This window comes from Tamandua tetradactyla, chromosome 1, assembly GCF_023851605.1.
Source record: "Tamandua tetradactyla isolate mTamTet1 chromosome 1, mTamTet1.pri, whole genome shotgun sequence".
Classification (NCBI taxonomy): domain Eukaryota; kingdom Metazoa; phylum Chordata; class Mammalia; order Pilosa; family Myrmecophagidae; genus Tamandua; species Tamandua tetradactyla.
The window spans coordinates 226,209,062-226,236,983 of record NC_135327.1 but is presented as its reverse complement, the minus strand read 5'-3'; the positions used below and the strand labels follow the sequence as shown (position 1 = coordinate 226,236,983).

Below are 27,922 nucleotides of genomic sequence, written 5' to 3'. Positions count from 1 at the left end.
TGTGAAGCCTGGATGGAGATTTACTTCTGGGGAGCTGCGCACCCTCCCAGAGGCAGCCAGCACTTCCCTGAGTGCCTGCTTGGGAGAAGCCCGGCAGTTTGGGGGAGAATTTGGCCTGATGGCTTGTTTCCCGCATTACCCCTGGAATCCTCCTACTAGCCTCTCTCTCCCTTCCCACCCACTTGAAGCAAGAAATGGCAGACAAGGCTCAGCCTCGAGAAATTAGGGTTTCTTGTCAAAGCCAATCCCCTCCCCAGGACAAGTGCCACCCAAGAAGCGAGATCGGAACAGCTCAGCCCAGCCTCTGCGCGTGCGCGCACACACACACACACCCTGGCACACTCGCACATGATCTGTGCTTCTGGGCACCCCTCCAGGGCCAGAGAGAACTGGAGGTTCACGGCCCTGTTCTCTCTCTGGTTCCTCCGAAACAACAGCTATCTTGGGGACCCCTTGCTCCCCTGGGCAGTGCTGAGAGAGGGACATTCTGACCCTGTCCACGGGCTAGGGTCTGTGGAGGGGCTGGTAGAGGGTGGGACCCGCCGGCTTGGGCCTGAGGCTATGGGATGAGCCGAGCTGGGAGCCGCAGGGAAGGGGGTCTGGGGCAGGTGGCCAGGGACAGGCCCCGAGCTGAGTTACCGCTTGGCGAGCTGCTGCTGCCCACTTCAGGCCTGGAAGGGGCTGTGCTTGTCTGCAAATGTCCACGGGGCAGCTGTGGCCTGTCATAGGGGAGGGAACTTTTAAAAATAGCCCCAGCAATGCGTGTTGAAAGCTCAAAGAAATCAACAAACAAATAACATAATAATCAGCCTGTAACAGTAGCAGGAAAATTCTGAAACCCAAGTGATGACGGAGGTCGTTCACCAGCAGGGAGAGGCTGCAGGCCGCTCAACATGACTCAGCCTTGGCAACTTGCATAAAATCAAAAATAAAGTAACCCAATCTCTGGGAAGGGAGAGGACACTCAGGTGCCCGCCCGCATTAGGGCGACCTGGAAATAATAAAAATAAAATGCTGTGGCACACCAACTCGGAAGCCAGCGGGGAAGCAGCTTCCATTCCTGGCTTGGAGGCAGGTGTGGGAAACACCCCTTCTCTTTCTGCATCACAAACAAGCCAGACCCTGATATTTGTAGGGCTGGGGGCAATAGTGTAGCTGGAGGCCCCTAGATGGCATTGCTGAATATTTTTAGAGAATAAATCAAGCTAATAAATGGCTAGGTGGAATGTATCCTACCCTCCTGCCTCGAGGATGTCCCCTTAGCAAGGAAGTAGAAGGCCAGGTTTGAATTTAGAGTTCTGTGGATCTTCAGAGACCTTGCTGGGTCACGGTGGTTCAGGGAGGGGCTCCCAACACCCGCAAGTTGTAGCCCTTCCTCTTTCTCCTCCTCCTCCTCCTCTTTACCCAGCACCCTTCCACACTTGAGGGGCCTTGGGCTGGGGGCGACAGTCCCCGAGTGCCTGCACCAGCTCCCCCAGGCCCCCTGCAAATGGCCAGCCCTTGCTCCCTGCAGCACCAGGGGTGCGTGCGCCTCTGTCATGGATTGGGGGGCCCTAAAGTGTAGGGTCCAGGGTGGGGCCCCTCTTGCCTCATGCCTTCCATCAGGGTAACTCGCATAGGCCCTGCGCTTCCATCCAGCCCATCTCAGCCCCAGGAAGGAGCTCTTCGCTCCCGTGGGTGCTGGCCTTGGGTGGAGGAGCTCCTGTAGGTTTTCGGGTCATGGCATCACACGGGATACAGCAAGTCTGCTTTTGAAGAGCCCCAAAATGCCAGCCAGGAAGCCGTGACCCTCCCTGAGTTGCCCACCTCTTTGCCACCACGCTCTGGAAGAAGTCCTGACCGTTCCCCTGCAGACACCAGGAGGGAAAAGAAGAGCACTCGGCGCGTCCCCAGAAGATCTGGGCGCAAAACAGCAAAGGAGTAAGATGTGAGTGGGCCCCGCAGTGGAGAGGAGTGAGGTTGTAAGACGTGCAGCAAGATGAAATGAACAATAAGCAGACCCAGAAGGATGGATATGCTCCCGCTGATCTGAAATAATTAGAAAAGCAAATGCACGGCAGAATCTAGCATCCAGGTTACCCGGCGGGGAGCGAACGTGTCATTGGTACCTGCAGAGCTGTGTCCATCTTGAGGGGACGATTTGATGATGGTGGTGAAAGTAATTAACGCCACCGAGTTGTATATTCAAAAGTGGTTAAAATGGGAAACTTTAGGTTGTGTGTATGATACCAGAATAAATATTTAAAAACAAACATAGGACTACCACATTGTAGTGTAATGTAAACTATGGGCTACAGTAAATAGTCTAACTGTACTATTACTATTCCATCATCGATCGTAACAAAATTACCACATAATGCAAGGTGTTATGGAGGGAAAATCTGCATTTGTGGGCAGTGAGGAGTGGGGAGTTGGTGGGAATTCTATTTTCTATGTGGTTTTTTTTTTTTGTAAATGTACAACTTTTCTAAAAAAAATGTGCATGCTGCTAAATAAATCTGTGGCTGCATGTGGCCTGCACCCCCTTTCACTGGCCATGGCCACACTCTAGGGCCCTGGCTGTGCACCCAGCAAGGGGGAGTTGAGAAAGGGGGACTGTTTGCAGACTTGAGGTCCTTTATATCTGAGGGGCTAGAGTGGGTGCGTTTCAAGCATCCTGAACCCAGCAGCTGCCTGGACATTGAGACAGAGAGGACGAGGCTCCCGGCATGGCGCTGGGGAAAAAGGTGAGAAGGATGAAGGGGTAGAAAGAGGCAGTAAGTGAGGGCAACCCTCTCCAGGATCCAGGCATCCCATGTTTATTACTTTTTAAAATGACCTTGACAAATCGGGCATCTGTCCTAGGAAATGGAATCCCACATGACTGGGGCACATGTTGTAACAGCTGGATTTTTTGTTGTAACAGCTGGATTTTTACTTTTTGTCATTAACATACCTTATGATGTAAAAGTATTGAAAAGTCACCACTGTGCCCATTTACAATCTGAAAGATTCCTCTGGAAATTCCTGAAGATCCTGAAGTCTGTGTGGGAGAATAGAAAAGGCATCATATGGGCATTTTCAATGTCTTTCTCCCTCAATTTGAGGATCAAACAGGTTGTACCTTCTTAAGCAGAATTATTTTTACCCAATGTTAGAAAAGAAAAAAAATTCTGAGTAGAACACTGTCTCTTGGTGTTTTTTTAAAAAAATCTACGTGCAAATTATTTGAAACTTACATATCAGACTAAAAAGTCTTCTAAAGATTTATTCATTTATCCATACTAATTATTGGTTACTACTATGTAAAATGTTCATATTTTAGCAAAGAAGATGCGTTTTAGATGAAATCATATGGTATCTCACATAATGCCATAATCTCTGTACCTAAATCTCCTGACCAGTGTAATTAAAGAAGATTCAGGTTGTTTAAATCTCTGAGTGGGGCTGTTTCAGCCTTTTGTTGAATTATGGCCAGAGTCTTTCTGTTGCCTTGAAAACCTGCACTAGACACTTTGTAAAAGTTGCATTTTTCGTATCTCCAAAAAGGCCAGTTGATTTTTCTCTAGGACTATGATTAGTATACTCTTACGCTTCTCTTCTTCCCTTTAAGAAAATCTTATTCTTTCTCTTGCAGCCTTTACTCTTTCCTTCATATCATAGAACTTCTGCACACACCCTTTATCACAAACCAAAGTAAACTTCCAAATTCCCATAATTTCATCCAAGCTTAATCTTTTGGGTCAGAGCTATGTGCTCTGTAGAAGGGGAACTAGGTAGCATGATTTTGGTTTCCTATTTCTGTGTATGTGTGTGTGATTTATTCTTTAACTTTTTTAATGGAAAAAATGCAGAAAACATAGTAATATAATAGGCATAACCAGAATTAAACAGATGTTGACATCTGTCTAACATCTGACAGGCAGCAAAGTACAATGGTTAAGTTCATTAGCTGGGTGAGTCAACAAGTTATTTAGCCTCTCTCTGCCTGAATCCCGCATTTGCATAGAGAAGATTAAAAGTGAATATTTTATATTTTTGAAATGTGTATGTGTTTATAGATGAGGTTTGTTTTACTTTGCTAAAGCTGATGAAATGCAGTATAGCAGAACTGCATTGGCTTTTACAATGGGAATTTATTAACTTACAAGCATACAGTTCTTTGGCCATGAAAATGTCAACTCAAGGCAAAATCAGGACGATGCTTTCTCCCCGAAGATTGGCTGCTGGCTTCAGTGGCTTCCTCTCTGAGCCTCTGTGTGTGTGTCCTTTTCTCTCAGCTTCTCTGACTTTTCTTTTTTAGTTTCTCTTTGTGTGCCTCTGAATTTTATTTCTTTGCTTCTCTGAGGCTTTTTTCTATTTTCTCTCTGTCTTTTATCCTTTTATAAAGGACTCCAATAAAAGGATTAAGATCACATTCTTTCCTGTTGAAAACACTTCAAAAGATAGGAATACAAGGGAACTTCCTTAAAATGATAGAGGGAATATATGAAAAACCCACAACTAATATCATCCTCAATGGGGAAAAATTGAAAACTTTCCCCCTAAGATCAGGAACAAGACAAGGATGTCCACTATCACCACTATTATTCAACATTGTGTTGGAGGTTCTAGCCAGAGCAATTAGACAAGAAAAAGAAATACAAGGCATCAAAATTGGAAAGGAAGAAGTAAAACTATCACTGTTTGCAGATGATATGATACTATACGTCGAAAACCCGGAAAAATCCACAACAAAACTACTAGAGCTAATAAATGAGTACAGCAAAGTAGCAGGTTACAAGATCAACATTAAAAAATCTGTAGCATTTCTATACACTAGTAATGAACAAGCTGAGGGGGAAATCAAGCAACGAATCCCATTTACAATTGCAACTAAAAGAATAAAATACCTAGGAATAAATTTAACTAAAGAGACAAAAAACCTATATAAAGAAAACTACAAAAAACTGTTAAAAGAAATCACAGAAGACCTAAATAGATGGAAGGGCATACCATGTTCATGGATTGGAAGACTAAATATAGTTAAGATGTCAATCCTACCTAAATTGATTTACAGATTCAATGCCATACCAATCAAAATCCCAACAACTTATTTTTCTGAAATAGAAAAACCAATAAGCAAATTTATCTGGAAGGGCAGGGTGCCCCGAATTGCTAAAAACATCTTGAGGAAAAAAAAGGAAGCTGGAGGTCTCACGCTGCCTGACTTTAAGGCATATTATGAAGCCACAGTGGTCAAAACAGCATGATATTGGCATAAAGATAGATATATAGACCAATGGAATCGAATAGAGTGCTCAGATATAGACCCTCTCATCTATGGACATTTGATCTTTGATAAGGCAGTCAAGCCAACTCAACTGGGACAGAACAGTCTCTTCAATAAATGGTGCCTAGAGAACTGGATATCCATATGCAAAAGAATGAAAGAAGACCCATATCTCACACCCTACACAAAAGTTAACTCAAAATGGATCAAAGATCTAAACATTAGGTCTAAGACCATAAAACAGTTAGAGGAAAATGTAGGGAGATATCTTATGAATCTTACAACTGGAGGCGGTTTTATGGACCTTAAACCTAAAGCAAGAGCACTGAAGAAGGAAATAAATAAATGGGAACTCCTTAAAATTAAACACTTTTGTGCATCAAAGAACTTCATCAAGAAAGTAGAAAGACAGCCTACACAATGGGAGACAATATTTGGAAATGACATATCAGATAAAGGTCTAGTATCCAGAATTTATAAAGAGATTGTTCAACTCAACAACAAAAAGACAGCCAACCCAATTACAAAATGGGAAAAAGACTTGAACAGACACCTCTCAGAAGAGGAAATACAAATGGCCAAAAGGCACATGAAGAGATGCTCAATGTCCCTGGCCATTAGAGAAATGCAAATCAAAACCACAATGAGATATCATCTCACACCCACCAGAATGGCCATTATCAACAACACAGAAAATGACAAGTGCTGGAGAGGATGCGGAGAAAGAGGCACACTTATCCACTCTTGGTGGGAATGTCAAATGGTGCAACCACTGTGGAAGGCAGTTTGGCGGTTCCTCAAAAAGCTGAATATAGAATTGCCATACGACCCAGCAATACCATTGCTGTCTACTCAAAGGACTTAAGGACAAAGACACAAACGGACATTTGCACACCAATGTTTATAGCAGCGTTATTTACAATTGCAAAGAGATGGAAACAGCCAAAATCTCCATCAACAGAAGAGTGGCTAAACAAACTGTGGTATATACATACGATGGAATATTATGCAGCTTTAAGACAGGATAAACTTATGAAGCATGTAATAACATGGATGGACCTGGAGAACATTATGCTGAGTGAGTCTAGCCAAAAACTAAAGGACAAATACTGTATGGTCCCATTGATGTGAACGGACATTCGAGAATAAATTTGGAATATGTCATTGGTAACAGAGTCCAACAGGAGGTAGAAACAGGGTAAGATAATGGGCAATTGGAGCTGAAGGGATACAGACTGTGCAACAGGACTAGATACAAATCTCAAAAATGGACAGCACAATAATACCTAATTGTAAAGTAATCATGTTAAAACACTGAATGAAGCTGCATCTGAGCTATAGGTTTTTTTTTTTTTGCTATTATTATTATTTTTATTTTTTTCTCTATATTAACATTCTATATCTTTTTCGGTTGTGTTGCTAGTTCTTCTAAACCGATGCAAATGTACTAAGAAATGATGATCATGCATCTATGTGATGATGTTAAGAATTACTGATTGCATATGTAGAATGGTATGATTTCTAAATGTTGGGTTAATTTCTTTTTTTCCGTTAATTAATAATAATAAAAAAAAAGAATGTTAAGCAGAAAGTCAAGGGAATTAAAAAAAAAACATTTGAGTTTCAAAAACTTAAAAAAAAAAAAGGATTAAGATCCACTTGGAGCAGGCATCAACTGACAAAACCTAGGCGAAAGGTCCTGCCATAATAGTCTACACCTACAGGTATGGATTAAAAGAACATGGTCTTTTCTGGGTACATATAGCTTCAAACCATCACTGAGTTCTGGTTCCCTCATTGGAACTGCTGTTCAATATTGCAGTATGCTACTGATTTTGTGTATTGATCTTGCATCATTCAGTCATACTAAACCCTTATTAGTTCTAATAGTGTGTCTACAGGTTTTCCTTAGGTTCTCTTTGTACGTTAATTTTATCATGTGTGAGTGATCGCAGTTTGGGCTATCTTTTTCTAATCCTTATGTCTTTTATTTCTTTTCTTGCATTAAGTTTGATAGCTAGAACTTCAGATGTAATGATAGCAAAAACCCTCAAAACAAAGAGAATGCTTTGAACATTCCATCATTAAGCATGATGCTTATTTTAGGTTTTGATGAATACCTTTCAAGTTAAGAAGTGGTCTTTAATTCTTTTTTTCTTTTTTTTGACATGGGCAGGCTCCAGGAATCGAACCCAGGTCTCTGGCTCTGCAGGCAAGAACTCTGCCTCTGAGCCAACATTGCCTTCCCAGTCTTTAATTCTTAAATCACTGATTTTTTAAAAATTATGAATGTGTGCTAGGTTTTTCTTAAGATTTTTTCTCATTCTGTTAAATATAGTTTTCTACTACTTATTATTGCAGAAAATACCATGACTAGACTATCTATGGTTAAACCATCTTTGCATTTCTGAGATGACTCTTTCATCATGGTGTAATTTTTCATACCTTGTTGGATTTGCTTTGCAAATATTTTATTTAGGGTGTTGCATTTAAATTTGAAGTCCTTTCTTTGACTATTTGTCTAGTGTCCAGGTGAACACTAGCCTTATAAAATGAGTTGATGTCGCAATATTTAATTTAACCGACAGTCCACCTTATGTTTAAGAGAGGAGTCAAGTACAGTTGTAGTTCAAATGTAATCAGTGTTGGTACTTCTCACAGCATTTTCTTATCCCCTGCCTTAATTATTGAGTAACCTTCAAGATTAACATACTGACTCAGTTAATATTCCTGGTAGTTCTGTTGTTAATTTGCACTGTAGCGTCTTCATTAAAAAGTCTCACTATCCATGTAAAAAGACAATAAGACCCATTGGTAATGGATAGGACCACAGCACTAGAAATCAGCATCTTAGACATTCATGTCTTTAAACAGCCTGAACTCTAGAAGTCACCAGCAGGTCTCTTTAAGGCATTTTTTTTTTTTGGCTTTTAAAAAGGGAGAATTTATTAAGTTGCTAGTTCACAGTTCTAAGGCCGTGATAACATCCCAATTAAAGCAAGTCTATGAAATAGTTCCAAATTAAAGCAAGGCTATAGAAATGTCCAGTCTATGGCATCCAGGAAAATATACCCTGGTTCAAGAAGGCTGATGAAGTTCAGGTCTTTTCTCTTTCAAATGGAAAGGCACATGGTGAACACGGTGACATCTGCCAGCTGTCTCTCCAGGCTTCTTGTTTTATGACGCTCCCCCAGAGGTGTTTTCCTTCTTCATTCCCAAAGGTGTCTGGCTGCATGGGCTCTCATGGTTCTTGTGGCTCCCTCATGCTTTCAAGTTTTCTCCAAAATGCTGCCTCTTTTTGTTTCTTAATTTTTTTTTTACTGTGTAATATAACATAGATACAAGGCAAAGAAAGAAAAAAGCAATGGTTTTCAAAGCACTCTTCAACAAGTAGTTACAGGACAGATTCCATAGTTTGTCATGGGCTACCGTACCATCCTCTCAGATTTTACTTTCTAGCTCCTCCAGAACATTGGGGGCTAGAAGGAACATATATATTTTTTACCATCACTTTTTTCTTTTTTTGAAAAATAACATATATACAAAAAAGCCTTACATTTTGAAGCACAGCACAACAAGTAGTTGTAGAACAGATTTCAGAGTTTGGTATGGGTTACAATTCCACAACTTTAGGTTTTTACTTCTAACTGCTCTGAGACACTGGAAACTAAAAGAAATATCAATATAATAATTCAGCAATCATACTCATTTGTTAAACCCTATATTCTCTGAATAATTCCATCAACACCTTTAATCTTTCTTCCACTCTTTAGGGGTATGTGGGCTATGTCTATTCTAAATTTTCACGTTGGAAGAGGCTGTGACTAATAAGGGGTCAGTATATGGAACTAGCTGATGTTCTGGAAGGGCTGGGCCCACCAGGTTTCAGAATGTGTCTGGTCCAGGGACCCATCTGGAGTTTGTAGGTTTCTGGAAAGTTACCCTAGTGCATGGGACCTTTGCAGAATCTTATATAATGCCCTAGGTGTTCTTTAAGATTGGAAGGAATGCTTTTGGTTGGGGGATGGCAAGTTATGATAGGTAGCAATGTCTAACTAAAGTTTGCATAAGAGTGACCTCCAGAGTAGCCTCTGGATTCTATATGAACTTACTCTGCCACTGATAATTTTTTTTAACTTGTTTTGGTTGTATGATATAACCTATATACAAAGCAAAGAAATAAAAAAATCAATAATTTTCAAAGCATCCTTCAACTGGTAGTTACAGGGCAGATCCAATAGTTTGTCATAGGCTACCATACAATCCTCTCACATTTTCCCTTCTAGGTGCTCCAGAATAGAGGAGGTTAGAGGGCTTAAGTATTGTTTTATGATCACAATCGACTTTTTTTCCCTTCTTTTTTCGTGAAAAATAACATATACACAAAAAAGCTATACATTTCAAAGCACAGCACCACAATTAGTTGTAGAACAGATTTCAGAGTTTGACATGGGTTACAATTTCACAATTTTAGGTTTTTACTTCTAGCTGTTCTAAAATACTGGAGACAAAAAGAGATATGTTTAATGATTCAGCATTCATATTCATTTCTTAAATCCTATCTTCCCTGTATAACTCCACCACCACCTTTGATCTTTCTGTACCTCTCATTGGGGTTGTTTAGGCTATGGCAATTCTAAATTTTTGATATTGGAAGGGTCTGTCACTAATATGGGGTAGGGAGATGGAACTATCTGATGTTCTGGAGAGGCTGGGCTAGGTTTCAGGACTGATCTGGACCAGGGACCCATCTGGAGGTTATAGGTTTCTGGAAAGTTACTCTAGCGTCTGGAACCCTTGTGGAATCTTATATATTGCCCTAGGTGTCCTTTAAGATCGGCTGGAATGGTCCTGGTGGGGAGTTGGCAAATCATGATAGGTAACAAGGTCTAACTGGAGCTTGTGTAAGAGAAACCTCTGGAGTAGACTCTCGACTGTTATTTGAACTCTCTCTGCCACTGAGACATTTCTCTAAGGCATTTTTGAAGATATACCTTTGTGTGTTTTTTCTGGGGAGGGGGGGCGGGGGAGGGGTGCATGGTCCAGGAATTGAACGGGGGTCTCCCACATGGAAGGCGAGCATTCTACTATGTATGCTTATTTTAAATGGTGTTGTCATTTCACTTGGGCACCAATTGCATCAATTGTTTAGAACAAACAAAGTTGAGGGGGGGCTGAGCAGTGTTGGGGCCATCACCAAGACTTGTACGGTATGCCCCTAGCGGGACCTCTGTCCATTAGGCGGTTGGGTGGGGCAAGACTCTCCTATTTGACTATCACAAATTCATTTTTTAAACATGTTCTTCTATGATTATGTTCCAAGTAGCCCCCACGATTATGACTCTACGAAGCACATTGTAAATTAGAATTTGACTTAAAATTGCTATTGTGCATGGAATTCCTCAGCATTTTTTAAAGACTCTCTTTTAGAGACTGCAGAGGATTTCCATTATTTCCACAATTATAAGTAATAGAAGGTTAAGTAATTGTATGACTGAGCAAGGTCTCACATTGTTGTAAGATAGCGGGTATCTGAGTGAACTAAGGGAAATCTAGTGTCTGGCATCACCCTCTTTGGATCCTGCAGCAAAGGTAAACATCTAAGGGTAAAGTTCCTCCCCAAAGGGCATCCAGCCCTTCAGTGGAGAATACATTTTCTGTTATCCTTTTCTTCCCCACGAGGCAAAAAATTCGCTATTCTGCTTTGTCACCTGCTTGCAAAGCTCCTCTGCGGGAGGGAACTTAGCAGCATGAGGTCCTTTCCAGGACTGTTCCCACCTTCGCGTTGCTGCTGTGCCTGAAACAAAATGCCTCCTGGTGTCAGGGACCGATTGCTAACGTCTCGGGCCCCTTGTGGAACCAGTGCAGGGCAAAGAACGCAGAGGACGGCCAGAAACCCGTCCGACAGGAAGGGGACCAAGACTCTCGGGTCCGCCAATGGGCCCAGTTCCTGGCATGTGATAAGGCGCTGGTTAGAGAATGAAGGAAACCCTTTCTACATCTGCGTCTAAGATCCTTACAATTATTTGTTGTAAAGACTCTTGAATAGTCTCCTCTCCTAAGGATACATGCCTCTGTTTACAAGCCTGGAATCTTGTGCTTATATTAAATACCGATGCTCTCCCATTCCAGATGCCAGTCACGTTCCGCCAGTTTCATCGGAGACTTTTATATGGCCAGCATTTTTTGGCCCCGCTCTTAAAAAAATTACCCAGTAACTGAGTAGGATTCCAAATTGGCCAGTTGTTTTAGATGTGTACAGATTCTCTTTTAAGATAATCAAAGCATACTGGTTTTAGGAAATTTGGAAAGTAGAGAAAACCCTGAAGAGGAGAACAGGATCACCCTTTGGCGATGTTACAGGGAAACTGAATTCATTTCCACTACAATTGATATGGGAGACACACTACCACCTCATATGACTGTCTGGTGAGAGAGGCTGACATGTATACAGCTGACCATGATGCAGAATTAAAACCCAATAGCCATTTCTACAACATCCAGTGTTAGAAGAATTAATTCTTCAATGCTTCATGGAAAAGGGATGGAGGAGTGGCTGGGGAAGATTGCTTGGTGGAGATCAGCTTTGTGTCGGTGGGAAGGTTGTTCCGTGTCGGTGGAGATCAGCTTTGTGTCGGTGGGAAGGTTGTTCCATGTCGGTGGAGATCAGCTTTGTGTCGGTGGGAAGGTTGTTCCATGTCGGTGGAGATCAGCTTTGTGTCGGTGGGAAGGTTGTTCTGTGTCGGTGGCCGGCATGCCGCGGGACAGGCGAGGGAGCTCGCAGAGCTGTGAGGGGGCCGGTGGGAGTGTGGTGTCCCCACAGTGGCAGAGGGGTGTGAGCACTCGGCAGGCGGGGAGGGAGAGTCACCCTGTGAAAAGCCTCGAATATATGAAGGACAGGAATACTTTATAAGCTGTCCTGCATCCTGGAACTGATTCTAAGAATCCAAAGATTACAAAAACGGGGAGCCCATTTCTGACCTTCCTTTTCGTAAAATGAGATGAAGAATTCCTGGTGGAAATCCACACTGACCCTGCAGAGCCTCTGGGGTGGAGGGAAGGCCCCTGACCGTGGCGCTCTCAGCGCCCTGCTGCTGCTTTCCCACCTCGCTGCTGTGCACGTGGGTCGTTTCCAGCCACACCCCGGCAGCTCCTCCCAAGGAGTTAAAGACACCAGCTGCCCCCACCTCGTCCTGCTCCAGCATCCTCGGCAGATGGTCGAGCTGAGGGTGTGAGGACAGCAGGGCCATCCTGAGGGTGGCTGGAGGGGCCTGTCGTGGCGCAATGCAGGCGTTCAGAGGCGGTCAGCCCCCAGTGAGAGCTCACGGGCCTGCGTGTTCACGGAGCCGGATGGAAATCTGCTAAGGCGCTTACTAGCTGCCCCTTTTTGGCAAGTCCCTTGGACCTCCCGTTTCCTCTCCTCTGAGACGGGGCACTGATGCCAACTTACAGGGAATTCTGGGGTGACTGAGTGGCACACGTGTGCCCGGCGGCTGACTCAGTAGGCATCCTATAAACGCATGTCCCTTGGCCTCCTTCCTCTTCCTAGAGGGAGGCTGTGACCCAGTGTCCCTCCGACCTCCCGGAGAGGCGCAGTGGCTCCACGTGAGGGGACGGGAGCCAGGACACGCCAAGCCCCTGGACACCGAGTGGGTCTCAGGCCGTCACTGCCCCAGTGAGACACCGTCATCTATTATGAGTGTCCTGGATTTCTCACCCCATTCCTTGAACTGGGAAAGCAATCTGAACAGCGTGCAAGGCTGCCTTCCTCTGTAAAGGGGCCCTTCCCGTTGTCGCCTCCACCGGCGCCTTCCGTGACCGACTTGTGTCCCACCTGGCAGGTGCGGCCGCCGGGGCAGCGGCAGTTTGGGGCCGGTGGTCTGGGTTCTTTCTTGCCAGGGCGTGCAATTCTCTTCCAGCCCACACGTGCCTGCAGGGTGCAGGGGAGGGGCTGGGAGCTGGGCCCCGTGGGGTGACGTGCCCGAGCGCAGCCGCCTCGCCCAGCGCGCAGGGCGGTCCCGGCCACTGAATGGCCTTGGTCGTCGGGGGAGTGTCCACACACCGCCCCTGAGGGCCCCAGCGTGGCCTTCTCTGCCACTGGACGGGCCCATAAGGTTTTCTGTGCCCTCTGAGGAAGGTGCGACTGCAGGGGCGTTCTAGAAAGTCACTCCCTGAAGCAGCTGAGGGTCAAACTGGGATGGGCAGGTGGGGGAAACTGGGCTGCTGACGCCGGGTGCAGGACTCCTTTAGCCACGCCAGCGGCCACTCCCGAAGGTGCTTCTAATGCGTGCACAGGGTCAGCAGGTGACTAGCAAAAGCTCTCACACTCACCTCAAGCCCAGTAGCTGTTCCTTCTTGATGACTAATGAGGAATTCATCCATCCGTTCAACAAATATTTGTTGGAACCTACCATGTAGCTAACTGACCCTGGTACAGGTACTCGAGATACAGCGGTGAAAAATAAGAGCAGCAGAACACGTTTTTTTTAAAAAATCCCTGACCTTCTGAAGCTTACATTCTAGCATAAGAGACTGACCATAAACAATATCAATAATTAGAATATGGATTATATTGTATTGTATCATATTGTGTTGAACTGCGTGATATTATTAGAGAGTAAAAACTGCCAAGGAAAAAAAAAACTAAAGGAGGAGGGAATGAAATTTTAGATAAGGTGGCCAGGGAGGGCCCCACTGAGAAGCTAACTACCGTGAAGCCCTGAAGGAAGGGTAGGAATCCGCTGTAGGAAAATGAGGAAAAGGCTATCCCAGGAAGAGAGCTGGGAATGCAGGGCTCGGGGCAGGTGGCTAAGCATGGGCACGAAGCCCAAGCCACCCAGCCTGCAGCTGAAGCGGGAGTGCAGCGGAGAATACCGGGTGGATTTCATCTTCGTCTTTTTCTTTTTTTAATTAAAAACACTTTTTAAAAATCTGATCGTACCCAGGACTGGCCGGGCGGTGGGAGGGCACTCTCCAGGCCCACGGCTGGTGATAAGTGCGCATTAGGACGAGCAGAGACACGACAGGTATCACGATTTCAGATGTGCTTGCTTGACCCAGCAACTCCACTGCTAGGAATTTTTCCTACAAAATAAAAAGACTCCCTCAAGTGTGTGAAGCTGCTTGAACCCAAGAACATTCATTCACGTGTTGTTTGTCAAAACATTGGAAACCCCCTAGAAGCTCACCAGTGACACAGGCAGGGGAGACCCACCCCTGTGCAACGTAGCCAGGTAGGGCAGCGTGCTGATGGGGTGAGGTCTCCAAGCTGCATGATGAGGCGAAGGCTTTTTTAGACGGCTCTCCTCTTTGTTTGAATTTAGGTCATTTTTCTTTCAGTTAATCGGAGTCAGAATTGAAATTGTTCTGCTTTTTTTTTTTTCTCCTTCAACATGATACATTCTGTACTGTAAAAAGCCAAATGGTAGTAAGCATACAATGTAAATCAGTAGTCCTGCTTCCTGTCCTTGGCCCCTCCTGATTTCCACTCCCCAAGAAAAAAACTACTTGTGGCTGTTTTTGCTGTTTCTTCTGGCATTTTTCTCCATATTTATGATAACTTGCTTACATTGCTATTGCTTGATTTTTCTGCTTTAGACATCATCTGTTGCGCTCCCTAATGGAAGATGGAGCTTTGTCTGCCCTACCTCCTTGGCTGCCTCCTCACCCATTACACTGGGCCCTCTTAAATAAAACATTTTTATGACTATGTAATATTATTGAGTTGAACTCTATAGAATTATGTGAGTAAAGTCCTTTCCTTGCACCATATTTTGATATTTTTCTTTAACTCAATAGTTGCTTTAATTTTTCATTTCTCCTATGTACCCATGTTTACATTACAAACGCTCAGACAGAACTGAGACATCTGTTCTCCATTCCATCCATGTCACCCTCTCTGGTGCATTTTTGTCTTGACTATATATCCCTCCTAAAACTTTCTGTTCTCTGATTCAATGTGAGGTGGTTCTCCAGATCCTGCACAGCTGTCTCTGGGGGTCTTCCTGAATCTTCCACCCAGGGATTTCCTGGATCACTCCCTGTATCCGACTCCTTGTCTCCAACTCCTGTGTCTTCATCTTTCCTGTTTCAGCTTCATGCCTGGTGAAGCATCTTCTACTAGCTTCCTGAGAAATGGGGCATGGGAGGTCATGGGTTTTGAGGCTTTTGCATTCCTGATAATATTTTTTATCCCAGCCCCCCATTGACTCATGGCTGGATGGGTGGAGACCTAGCTGAAAAATATTTTCTTTCAGATTTTTGAAGGTGTTGCTCTATTTTCCTTTGCTCTCTGGGGCAGCCGTTGAGAAAACTAATGCCTTTCTGCCTCCTAATCCTTCAAATGTGGCTTTTGTCCCCTCCTTCAGAATTTATTTATTCCGTTATCTGAAATGTCTCAGTGATGAGCTTGAATGTGACGTCCTACAGGGGCGGGGGATGGGGGAATTGGATTCTTACAATATTTTTTGGAAAGTTTCTTCTTTTCTGGGTCTCTTTTACCCCAACCACCATCATTAGGCATCTGGATACCATTAATTAATTCTCTAATTTTCTCCTTTTTCTCATTCTTTCATCTCTTTTCTCCATATTCTGAGAGATTTCATAAGCTTTTTCTCTTCTTCCCACTGAATTTGTTGTTTCTGCCCTTCTGGCTCACAGAGTTCCTCTTGTCCAACAAAGTTCCTCTTTTCCCTGGATTGTCGTGTTTTCTAATTTGTTTTCTGTGTTATCTTGGTCCTTGCTTTCATGTCAGAGGTCTTATAAAATGTCCATTTGTCCTTGATAGTCTGCAAATGCAAGAGTGAGGTGCTGACATCCTAACCAGAAACTTCTATCCATAGGTAGGGCTGCCTTAGTGTGGGGTGATTGGACAGACCTTGAACTTTTAATAAGGAGATCCTCCAAAATCTGTTGTTCTCTTTTTAAAGGCCGGTCTGCTTTCCTCAAGGGAGTCCTCCAGATTCCTGACTGAGGTATAGAGCCCCTTTGCCAGCATCCTACCTAAACAGCCAGAATCCATAGTCTGTCTGTTTAACCTTTTCATCCTTCTACTGTGGAAGCAGTCAAGAGTTGCTTGGCTGCATGCAGTGAATCGCGATAGATGGCCATCTTGCTGCTCCATTGGATGGATGAATGGATGGATGGATTAGAGAGACAGATTGATAAGTAGACAGACCTGAACTACCTCTGCATTCCTACCTTCAGAAGTATGTGGTGCCTCCATCTGAGCCTCCCCCGCTGCATAGCATGGCTTGTGTTGAGTCCTCTCCTTGCAGACTTAGACATCAGCTTTCTCTTGTCTACTTTTGTTTCCTCTCCTATTCTCCTCATTCTTGAATCTATGTTTTTTCTTACTCCTTGTTATCAATTTAATAGGAATTTCAGGGGAAAGTTGAGATAAATTTGTTTTAAAAACACGACATTTAGCAGTAGTCATCTTGGTAGAGGCCTTCCTCCCCAGATTGTCACAAAAAGTAGGATTCAAATTAGATATCAGAATCACTGATACTTTGTTTTGGCTACCTGTTGCTGAATAACAAAGGCTATAAAATATATTGGCTTAAAACAATCACACTCATTGATGTGCTCATGATAATGCAAGTTGGAGGGTCCATGTGGCATCAGCTGGGGCAGCTCATCTGGGGTCAGGGGATCTGCTTCCAAGATGGCAACCCATACCATGGGCAGATGGTCCTGGCTATGGAATGGGAGCTTGCAGGGACTGTCAGCAAGCCTGTGGTCTTCAATGTGACTCAGCAGAAGCTGGATTCTGCGAGGGCACATCCCATAGCTAAGCTCACCTGGAAGACAAGCCCCAAGGTGCAAGCATTTATCAAACCTCTGTTTGCATCGCACTTGCTGATGTCCCATTGGATAAAGCAAATCACATGGCCAAATCCAGTATCAGTATAGGAGGGGACCATTCAAGGCTTGGATACCAAAGGTTGCTATTTTTTGGGGGCCACCTGCCCCTTGGAACTCTACAATTCTACAATCCTGTGCTCATGTTCTTCTTTTGTTTCTGAAACATTAGTGCATCTTTTCTTGTAGATGATTTAATATGGCATAAACATTCAATAATATTTCAATAAACATTCAATAAATATGCATTAGAGTCACAGAAATATTTTTAGCATTTCCACTTAAAGCTGTGGATGGACTGTAGACTTAAGCTAGATAGTATATCCATTGTTATAATGATTATGTTCCTAGTTAATGGAAGACTTGGAAAAATCAATGTACAGGTACAGATTCCCTTCCAAAGGAATCAAATATCATCTTTTGTTTCAGTCTACCAAAGGTTATTTTCTTGTTTGGGGGAGTTAAAAATAGTTGAAAATTAGCCTCTTTAACGTCTGTCTTAGGCTCCAAAGAGTAAAAGCATGTACTTATGTGATAACTAAATAGTGCATTCCTTAGAAATTCCACATGCAGATCTCACATTGCATGGTTTCCAAACTTGTCTGGACATTTCCTTACATGTAGGATGGAAGTGATTCAGCTGCTGCATTCCTGTAAGTCCTGCTCATTCGGTTCCTTTTGCTTGCAGGGGTTCTGTACCTTCAATATGGAGATGAAACCAAGCAGCTCAGGATGCCGAATGAAATCACCAGTGCAGACACCATCCGTGCTCTCTTCGTAAGTGCCTTTCCACGGCAGCTCACCATGAAGATGCTGGAGTCGCCATGTGTCGCCATTTACATCAAAGATGAAAGCAGAAATGTATATTATGAATTGAATGACGTAAGGTAAGTAGTTCTGCCATTTTTCTTTTGTTCCCTCTACTGTACTTACAGTTTGTGTCAAGTCCTAATTTCTCAGCATCCCGATGAGGAAAGCACAGTTGTCATTCTGAGTGGTAGGCTTGCCCCCCTCATCCACGTGGCGATCCGCTATCGGGTTTTCTGCAATTCATTTACAAAGTGTACTTTACAAAGATGAGAACAGACTTCTCCCACATAGATGTTTGGATGTAAGATCCGGAAAGAACATTAGAAATGTTCCTGTTCACTGTTTTATCTAAGAGTCAGGGATACAAAGGCCCAGAAAGAAGGAAAGACTTAACCAAAGTCACAAGATTTGAGGCAATACCAAGACCACCCCAGGTCTCCCAACTCCTTCTCAAGTGGCTCTTGCTTCCTAGGCAGAGCCTGTAGGCAGTTGCAGGTGATGACACTGTTGGGTATTCCCACCTAGCAAGTTAGAATCAAAGCAGGGGACTCTATTTTATTATCCATAGATAATGGAAAGAGGCTGAAACATTCTGTTGTTTAGTTTTTCTTAAATAGTTACCCAAACCATTTCACTTTCCAAGTGGCCTTTCTCCAGGGCTCAGGAGAACAGCAAAGCACACACCTCCTACTGCAGGTGGCCTGGAAATAAAAGCATCTTTACTGAGGTGGCTCGTGTGTGCAGAGCAGAGAGAACCATTTGGTCTCTACCAACAAGACAACCTGAGAAACAGGACTGAAATGACACAAGCAAGCAGTTATTAGTCCAGCCTCTGAACATTTAGACTTAAAAGATTATTCGATCCTAATCCTTTCATTTTTGGGATCCAGAAATTCAGATGAGTAACAATCCAGGGACTTCTTCAAGATCACACAGCCAGTTAGCTCCCAACCCCAGCCCCAAACCTGGCTCTCTACACTCTTGGTCAAGAACTCTTTAGACTCCCTTGAAATGTTCCCTCATCCAACCATTTGGGCAGGTCTTGGGATTCCCAGGCCTGCAGCTGCCCTGTGGGAATAGCAGGCTGCCCTGATGCTTCAATGTGGAATGAACAGGTACCACTTTTTTAAAAATATGCCTCTGCTGCAAAATAAATGTAAACTGATACGTATCTAACAATGATCACAAATGACATCTTTAGACATGTGCCACAGTACTGGGTGATTTAGGGCTTTTAGATCTGGCCCATACCCTCAGCTGTAGGTGCTACAGCTGTTGCACACTGCTTTCTAAAGACGTATTTAAATATTCATGGGTATCAGGAAATTCATGTTTGTTTTTTGAAATAAATTATTAATCAAGCTGTCACCAAAAATCCTAAATTTATAAAGCATAAACTTTATAAATATATATAAAGACATAAGCATAAATATAGCATGAAATAACCATGTTATATTTAAAGAGTGTGTTTGCGATAATGTACTACCATGTACGATTTCTACACTGGCATGCTCTTTTACAACAGTCATCATGTGTTTCTGGGTTTTGACGTTAGAGGAACCAAGAGATGCAGAAATAATGAATAGACATGAAACTGGACAAAGCCACTCTTGATTAAGGAGGTTATAATTACAAACTGACGCCACTGTCTTGAAGCCCGTGCAAGAATTGTAATATTTAAATGAGCCACCACTTTCTAGAAACTTCCACAAGGCTCGAAGTCAAAGTGTGTGCATCTGACTACTTTGACTTTACCCATTCTTTGGTAGAGTCATGGAGGGGTCAGCATGATAAAAATGAGAGGGAGGGCAGAGAGGAAAAGGTCCCCCAGTCTTCCAAATTTAGATGATCCACCCTGAATGGAAATTCAGTTGATAAATAGGTGAAAGCAGCACTTGAGAAAGCAATGACCCCTTAAATACTAATAATTTTTAATTACCGTAATTTGCACCAGCAATCATCTTTTGATACTTAAGCTGCGGCACTGGTAGTCTGGGTTTTTTTTTTGTAATCTTGTTTAAAATGTTTAAGTGGAGAAAATATTTTTATCTGGTGTTGAATATAAAGTTTATGATAAATGATCACATTTGTATTCCTCTCCCAGGAATTATTCTAGTTCTTTGTTTTTACGCATATCTCAATTATGCCTGCCCTTCCTCCCCCCCCCCCCCCCCCCAGAATAAATGTCCTATAGGTTTTAGCTGAGGACAGTGGCTTTAATCTTCAAAACCCAGAGATGGGCTCATCCATATTTTTGAAGTGAGGGTCTGTTTGTTAAACATTTGGCTCCTTCATCTTCCTGTTGACTTCTCCGTATTTTTCTTAGGGAAATGCTATTGAGAGTCAGGTCAGGATTCTGCATTGTAAATGTTACCGTGGTAAATACAATCTGGGCCTCTACTGCTGCTTCATTCAGATTGAGCACATTTCTAAATTAGTCACAAACCAACAGCATGTACTGTAAGCGTCTTTAGAAGCACGGGACGCTTCACTCATGTCTGAGTAAGGTTTCCAGCTCCTTGGCGTGGCCGCATGGTACCATTCTCCCCCAGCCAAAGGGGGGTTCCTCCCATGAACCCCACATCTCTGCCTCCTGTGGGCTCCCCCGGGCCTGTTACAACCCAAGCCCCTGGGAGGACAAGGGCTGCCCGGGCCCTTAGACAGACTCCTGCCGCGGTGCTTGAAATCTGGGGCTGTGGTGCAAGCTGGGGCTCGTCTTGGCTTCAAAGCCATAGCTGGCGGATATTTAAAGGCGAGGGGCAGGGCCAGCCTGAGCCTCTGCTTCGTTTACAAGAAAAACAGCCCAAGAGTCTCAGGTTTTGAGATCAGTCCCCCAACGTATGGCTGCACCTGGGGGAAAGGATTGTGGCCACCTGCCATGCGGTCCTGAGCTCCCTGCCGGCCGTGGGAGGGGAAGAGTCGGGGGGGGGGGGGGTGGGGGGGGGTGGGCAGAGGTGCCGAGAGAGGAGAGGGGATTTCTCCCCCAGGTGTGTGCGCGCAGGTGATTCAAGGTAGGCTGCAAGCAAGATGGGGACATCTGTCTGAGGTTGTGGTGTTATCTGGGTCTCTAATCCCTGGGATCAGAAGAGGCAGGTGAGTGTAAGGGTTTATCAGCTGCTATTCCTTCAAAATGCCCCGTACACCCAGTACTTGGTTTTGTATAGAGAAAAGCATTTTATTTTCAGTCCACTACATAATTGTTTTAAAGGTATTATAAAGATATTAGTTTTTATCTTTATGGAATTTTTTCCTTTTTTCTGAGCTGCAGAGACGTTTCCTTTTCCTCAATGAACATGACTCAAAGATTAAAAAAAAATCATTTTTCTTTTGTGTGCATTCGTTAGATAAGCCGAAAACCAGGTGCTTGGACAAAGTAAACATTTGACTATTTAAATATTAACCAGATCTCTTTGATGCATTGTTTTTAAAGTGTTGGTTTTCCATGTTTAGACTCTTAAAACAGAGTTCTTGCTACCCGATATTTATGGGTAGAGAATATTATCCTTCCCCGGAGGAACAGAAAAAGAAACAAAAAGCTGAAGTCATTTTTTTCTTCTTTGCTTTTGTCTGTTTTATGGTGAAAGACCCTTTCGGCTGCTTCTTTGGTGGCAGCTCTGGATTGTCTGTGGATGACTGTTCCCGGGTCCTTTGGGGCAAGGGAAAGAAATGGCCACAGTCCGGCTGCTGTCATCTGCCATCGTTATTGATGTTTTTGATTCCAGGAACATTCAGGACAGATCTCTTCTCAAAGTCTACAACAAGGACCCTGCCCATGCATTTAACCACACGCCAAAAGCCGTGAACGGAGACGTGAGGGTAAGTGTGTGCTCTGGTGTCACTGTACTCCGTGTGGGAAAGCGGCGCTTCCTCCTGCATGTAAGTGTGCCCCTCCTCGGACTTCTCAGCGCTTCCAGCCTGCTCATTCATGATTTGTTCTCAGCAGAGAAATGGAGCCGCAGCTTTCAGGGCTCGGCATCCTTAGGGGCAGAGGGCTTGAAGGAGGGCACAGCACACCCAGTTTATCTCTAAGCAGGAGTTTGGCCATGTCCTCATTCCAAAGGACCCTAAAATTTTTACCTAAAAGGGTGCCTCAGTCTCAGTCCATAGCACATTAATTTATTCCAAGGATCTCTTGCTATTTTTCCCCAATTAAAACAAAACAAGCAAATGAAAAAACAAGCAAAAAACTATGCACAATTAATGAAAAAAAAATCATGAATGTTCTTACATTAATTATTCCAAGCCCTGGTGTTTTAATTAGATGACTTACCTTCTGCTCCAGGTGAGCTGTCTTGTTTTCAATATGGCACATCTTCTCGGAGCTGTGTTTAGAGCGTAGCACAAGAATCTATGTAGGGTGGGCAGTGGTGGCGGCGGCAGAGTTCTCGCCTGCCATGCTGGAGACCTGGGTTTGATTCCCAGTACCTGCCCTTGCAAAAAAAAAAAAAAAATCTATGTGATTTGGGAGTGAAAATTCTCTAGATTTTGATAATCCCAAGAGATTATCCAAAGATCCCAAACACGAGGATGTTTTTATTTTTTTGTTTTATGTTTTTTTTGCCACTGGCAGGCACCCATGAGGATGTTTTAAAGAGGAAGAAACAGGGAAACTGAACAGTCAGATCTTAGAAATCACATTAAAGCAAGTCCAGGAGAATGGGGTTGTGTTTCTAATAACGGGGCCACTCTCCACTGCAGTAAAAGTAGGGAGAAAAGATAAGCTTCTCCAACTGTGCCCCCAACAAATTTGGAAAATATGGCACCATTTTATGTCACCTTTCCTTTGGATTAGCTTTCAGCTGGGTATTGGAGATTAACTTGGAAAAAAAAAAAAGAAAGAAAAGTTTTTTTGTGGGTTTTTTTTTTGCCAGAGAAACCCAGAGCCCTGTCCTAGAGCTGAGGTTCCTGGAGCTGAGGCCGCCACTGTGCCCTGATGGCATGCATGTGCTAGCTCCCCATTGCTGTTGCTACAAATTATCTCAAACTTAATAGCTTAACTCAAGTTTACTACTTAGAGTTCTGGAGGTGAGAGGTACCATGCAGTTTCAGTGGGCTGAAACCAAAGCAGGGCTGCATTCCTTCTGGAACCGGGGGCAGCAGGCATTTATTTCCGTGTCTTTCCAGCTTCAAGAAGCTGCTGCAGTCCTTGGCTCGTGACCCCTTCCTGCATATCCGAAGCTGGCAGCGTAGATAACTCTGCTTTTGCCTTCAAACCTCTGGCCCTCCTTTCTGCCTCCCTCTTCCACTCTTTTCCCTTTTTTAAAAAAATTTACGTTCTATTTTGAAATATGTTTAAACTCACAGGATAGTTGCAAAAATAATACAAACCCCATACAGAAAACCCCAACGTACCCCTGCTTCACAAAATACCCAGAGCCACCCATTTTAACTGTTTGCCACATTTGGTGTATCATTCTGTCTATCCATCTGCTGGTCTGTCTGTCCATCTGTCTATTTTTATCAATCCATTTCCTGAACACTTGAGGGTAGGTTGTAGACACCATACTCTTTGGACGCTTTCTCCTGCCGTGGACGTTTCCTAACATGAGGGTGGTCACCTGTGGTCACCTGATGTGCTCATCTGCTTTGGAGACCCTGCGATTACGTTGGCCCACCTAGGTGGTATGGGGTCCTCTTCCTGTTTTAAGCCAGTTGATTAGCAACCTTCATTCCATCTTTCCTGGGCAACTCAAGCTATCCACAGGTCTGGGGAGCAGATACCACTGTTTGGCCCCCCACACCGAGCACGTGAGTTTAGGACCGAAAGGCCAGCAGGGTCCAGGGGAAAGTGCCGGAAGAATTTACATGGGATTTTGCCTTGCATCGTGAGTGGTGACTTTGTGCAATCAGAGACCACATTTCTGTAGGGAAAGGGCTGCGTACCCAGCTGCCGCTCCTTTATGTCAGCTAGACGACGCGTGATTTCGAATGAAGGCTGGGTTGCCTCTTGAGAAAGTCAAGGATTTTGGCATTTATCTTCAGCCAGTTACGCTTGAAATGTAAACGAGCGTGCAGTGAAGACAGACGGAGCCAGGACGCAAAGGAAGCGAGTACTAAATGTCGCAGTCCCTTTGCCTTGTATTAATTCATTGTTCTCTCGTCCGGGGCAGTGTTTAGAGTCGGTGTCCCCAGTGCTCTCTGCACTTAGGGATGTGTCCCACTTAAAACTGGCAATCGCAGTCCTGAGAGCCCCGAATCGCCTCTGAAAATCGTGTCTGTGGCCAGCCAGGCACCTGTTTTCACTCTCACATAAATGTGGCCCCCACGTGAGGACCAGCTGTGGCCCTGAGAGAAGCAATGTTAACCATATGGACAAAGCCTTAGAATTCAGAGTTTTGACCGTGGGTTCAGTGGAGTTCTGCTCCGACTTTCAGAGGAGACCCCGGCAGTCACTTTCTGAGTTTCCACCGCCTACTCTAGACCCTGGATTTTTGTGCGAGATAATCAACTGGGGTCCCGGATAAGAGCCAAACATTCCACACCTAAACATTTATGTTTCAGTGAAGGCTGTTTTGACTCGAGAAATGATTGAAATGGTTTCCTTGGTTTAAAAACCAACTAGGTGTCCTTATGATAACAAGGGTACTGTCCCTGCCTGCCGTTCCATGCAGGGCTGCCTGCACTTCGTAGCTTGGCCCCTCCTCATGCCTTCCAGCCATGAGAACCCTTTGGCTCTGGGGCTGGAATGCTGTCCCCTTCCTTGATGAACATGCCCCATCACTGCGAAAGGAAGGACGCCCTGTTGAGGTCCGCAGCCCCGCTGCACAGCCTGTCCAACAGAAGTGGAGGGCAGGGCAGACATCCATGCAGGAACCCACGCCGGGCTGTAGGATGGGCTCTGGAAGCTCCATCCTGCCGTGTGTCTGCAACGTGAGTGTGGCCATGAAGGAATTTGACTCTAACTCTTCACCTGAGCCAGTTACCACAGCCCTGCACCTGGCGTCCTGCAGCAGCCTGGGATGGAACACCCAGCTGCCCACCCATGGCTAATAAGCAGGCAGATCAGGAGAAACTTCCACAGCAGCCACCCCAGAACTTCACAGGTGCCTCCGGGACTTTCCTGAAACCTTGGGGTTAATATCTTGCCTTTGGAAGAAAAGAAAATACGAGACTCTCTACAGGGTCTGCTGGGGCAGCTTTGTGATGGTTGCAGTGGAGCTCAGGAAGCGCATTAGATAAAACACATTAGCTCCAACCCGGGGCCTTCAGGAGTGCAAGTCACGCGGGCTTGGTGGGGAAAACACGCGTCTAGCTTTTCATGGAACAGCCAGCCGAGCATTTCTGACATGCATCTGTCTAACAAGACTGTGGTTCTCTGTTGGAGCCGAGCCCACTCCTCTTCTAGTGCTTTCTGGGTGGCTGCCAATCCTCTAACTGCTTGATGTTTGGGTCTTTGTGTTAGATAGGAGCCCCAAAGGACTGAGCTCCCCATAGGAAAACGCCCCTTTGCAAGAATTGTGCAAATCCTCCGAGTTATTAATTTACAAATGTGCAACTCAAAGATGAGCCACTTCGTCGGCTCTTGAAGGGGACCAGCGATGTCCTCATCACACAACTCGGGGGCGTCCTCACCGTTCTTGGTGTCTTCACCTCCCTTAGGCCACTCCCCAAGTTTTCTGCTCTCATCTTTCGATTGTCCCCCTCTTGTCCCCTGCTTTAGCATCACTTCTGTGCAGGCAACTTCCAGACCTTCTGTGCCAACCCACTCCCCAGAATCACCTTGCCCCTACGTTACTTCCTAAAACCCACATCACTCAGCCTCCCGGGCTTCTGTCCTTGGAGTTTGGTGTGTGACACTTTGGCAAGCTCTCTTTCAAAGCTTTCCCTGTGATTTTCACACCGCCCTCTCCAAATTCCTGACCTGCATTCAAACCACCCCGCAGCCTCGCCCCCTAACCCCACTGCCTCTTCTCTCCTCAGCGGTCTTCAGTGTGTTCACACTTCATCCTCTTTTCTTTCTCTCTCGCTCTATCGCTCTTTGAGCTGCAACTTCTCGTTGTGACTTTTACCTCACTACTAATATAATTATTAAATCCATGTTAGTCAGGGTTCTCCAGAGAAGCAGGATCATGAGGGTATGTGTGTCTGCATGTGGGTGCAAATATTAAGGGATTTACTACAGGAATTCGTTCATACAACTGTGGGGATTGGCAAGTCCACAAGTTGGGAACTCCAGTGAGGGTTTCAATGAATCCTCTAGGAGAAGCTAGCTGGCTAAAATAAAGGTAGAAATTCTTCTTCCTGACTGCTTTCTTTCAATTCTTCCTTTAAGGCCTTTAGTTGATTTGGATGAGGCTTTTCTCATGGCTGAAGGCCAGCTCCTCAAAGTTGATTGTAGATGCAGTCAATTTACTGGTGGCTTAAGTCCATCTAAAAACTACACCCACAGTGACAACCAAGGCAGGGCTTCTTGACCAACCACCTGGACCCGGTCAAGGGACACCATCAAATGACGCATGAGCTTGACCATCACATCATCTGTGTGGATGACCTTCGAACTCTGCATCCAGCTTTGCCATCTCACTAGCGTTCAAGACCCAGGTGTCCACCTTCCCACTGTTATGTTCAGGTGGACGTGCTTCCAATGTGTCACGTGCATCATGTTGACGAAGAAATTCCTCCTCTTCTTTTTTCTCCAGCCTTCCCCATCCTTTATTCTCTAGCTTTGTGACTGGTGGAGTGACTCTAATGTGTGTGTGTCAGGGGGCTGAAGAAGGAGGAATTTTAAAAGTTGAGTTAGCACTGATTTTTCTCTTGCCCAATTCCTGTTTCTCAAAACATCCAATCAGTTACCAAACAAGTCCATTTCACTTCTGCCCAGCCTCCTACCCAGGGTTCCTCAGCCTTTCCTGTACCAGTCTCTTCCTGCCAGCTAATTATTTTCAGCTGTACTGATAAACACATGTAAGTTATCCTGTTTAATTCCCAAGACAAAATTGTGAAGCAGGTATTGGTATAACTCCCCCCCCCCATATTTATAGTTAAGGAAAACAGCAGGTTTGGGATGGTAAGAAATGTGACTGCCTGCACAGCTAGAAAGGAGCAGAGCTGAGATTCGAACCCAGGCACCTGTTCCAGAGCCAAAGCCCTTTGTTCCAACTGGAGTTCAAGCATTCATTTCTTTGCCTGTGGGTTGTGCACCAGCCTTGAGCCCACTCACCCCCAACCCTTCATTCTGCAGTTTGACACCTGCTGCCCAAGCCTGCACCCTGAGCCCACCCCCTAGGGCAGCAAGTGCTGGGATTTCTATGACTGGCGTCTTCTCCACCCCAACACCCGAGCAGAGCTGCCTCCCAGCTCTTATACCATTGCATTCTCCTCTTCTGTCCCCAGTATCTGAAATGCCCCCCTCCCACCCTCATACCAGCCTTTCAGAAGTCTACCCATTAAACAGCTTACAGGACAATGACACAGTTTCCTCAGTCCGACTGCTGGCATGGAAAAAGGGCGGGAGGGGGGCACTGGTATGTTTCTCAAGTCTTCTCTATACACTTAACAGTCATGCTTAGACCCTGATTTGAGCAAACCAACTATGAAAACCACGCCTTTGAAACTATTTGGGAAGTTTGAACAAGTGTTAGGAGCTGGTTGCTATTAAGGGATAACCAGTAATTCTGATAGGTGTAAGAATTACTTGGTGATTGTTTGTAAGAAGTGATACTGCCTAAAGATTTACAGGCAAAATGACACAACGAATGGGACTTCCTGTAAAATATTCCAGCAAACAAGCAAACAAAAATAAAAAGAAAGGTAGATGAAACAAGATGGACCATTGGAAAAACGTTGAAAAATATCAACATTTATCATACTATTTTCTCTACTTCTTTTTGTTCATGTTTTCTGTAACAAGTTGCTAAAAAATGAATATTGCCTTTTAAAGCACAAAGAAAAACCTGCCTACTCCATGAAGCTTTCCCTAATGCTGTGTCAGAATTAATCTTTTCCCTTTTGGGGGATGATATTGTGCATTCTCCTTGGTTTGTAATCAGGTGTGTGTTC

At 44.5% G+C, this 27,922-nt stretch overlaps 1 protein-coding gene across 19 annotated transcripts in view; it reads left to right on the top strand.

Annotated features, from left to right (window-relative positions):
- Positions 1-27,922, top strand: part of KIAA1217 (KIAA1217 ortholog) — a 425,610-nt gene that overhangs the window by 310,680 nt on the left and 87,008 nt on the right. For all 19 annotated transcript variants that reach the window (XM_077153831.1, XM_077153731.1, XM_077153709.1 and 16 more), the window contains 2 exons: positions 17,802-18,000; positions 21,646-21,739. In XM_077153831.1, coding sequence (XP_077009946.1) covers positions 17,802-18,000; positions 21,646-21,739 — 293 coding nt within the window. The remainder of the gene's footprint in view (positions 1-17,801; positions 18,001-21,645; positions 21,740-27,922) is intronic.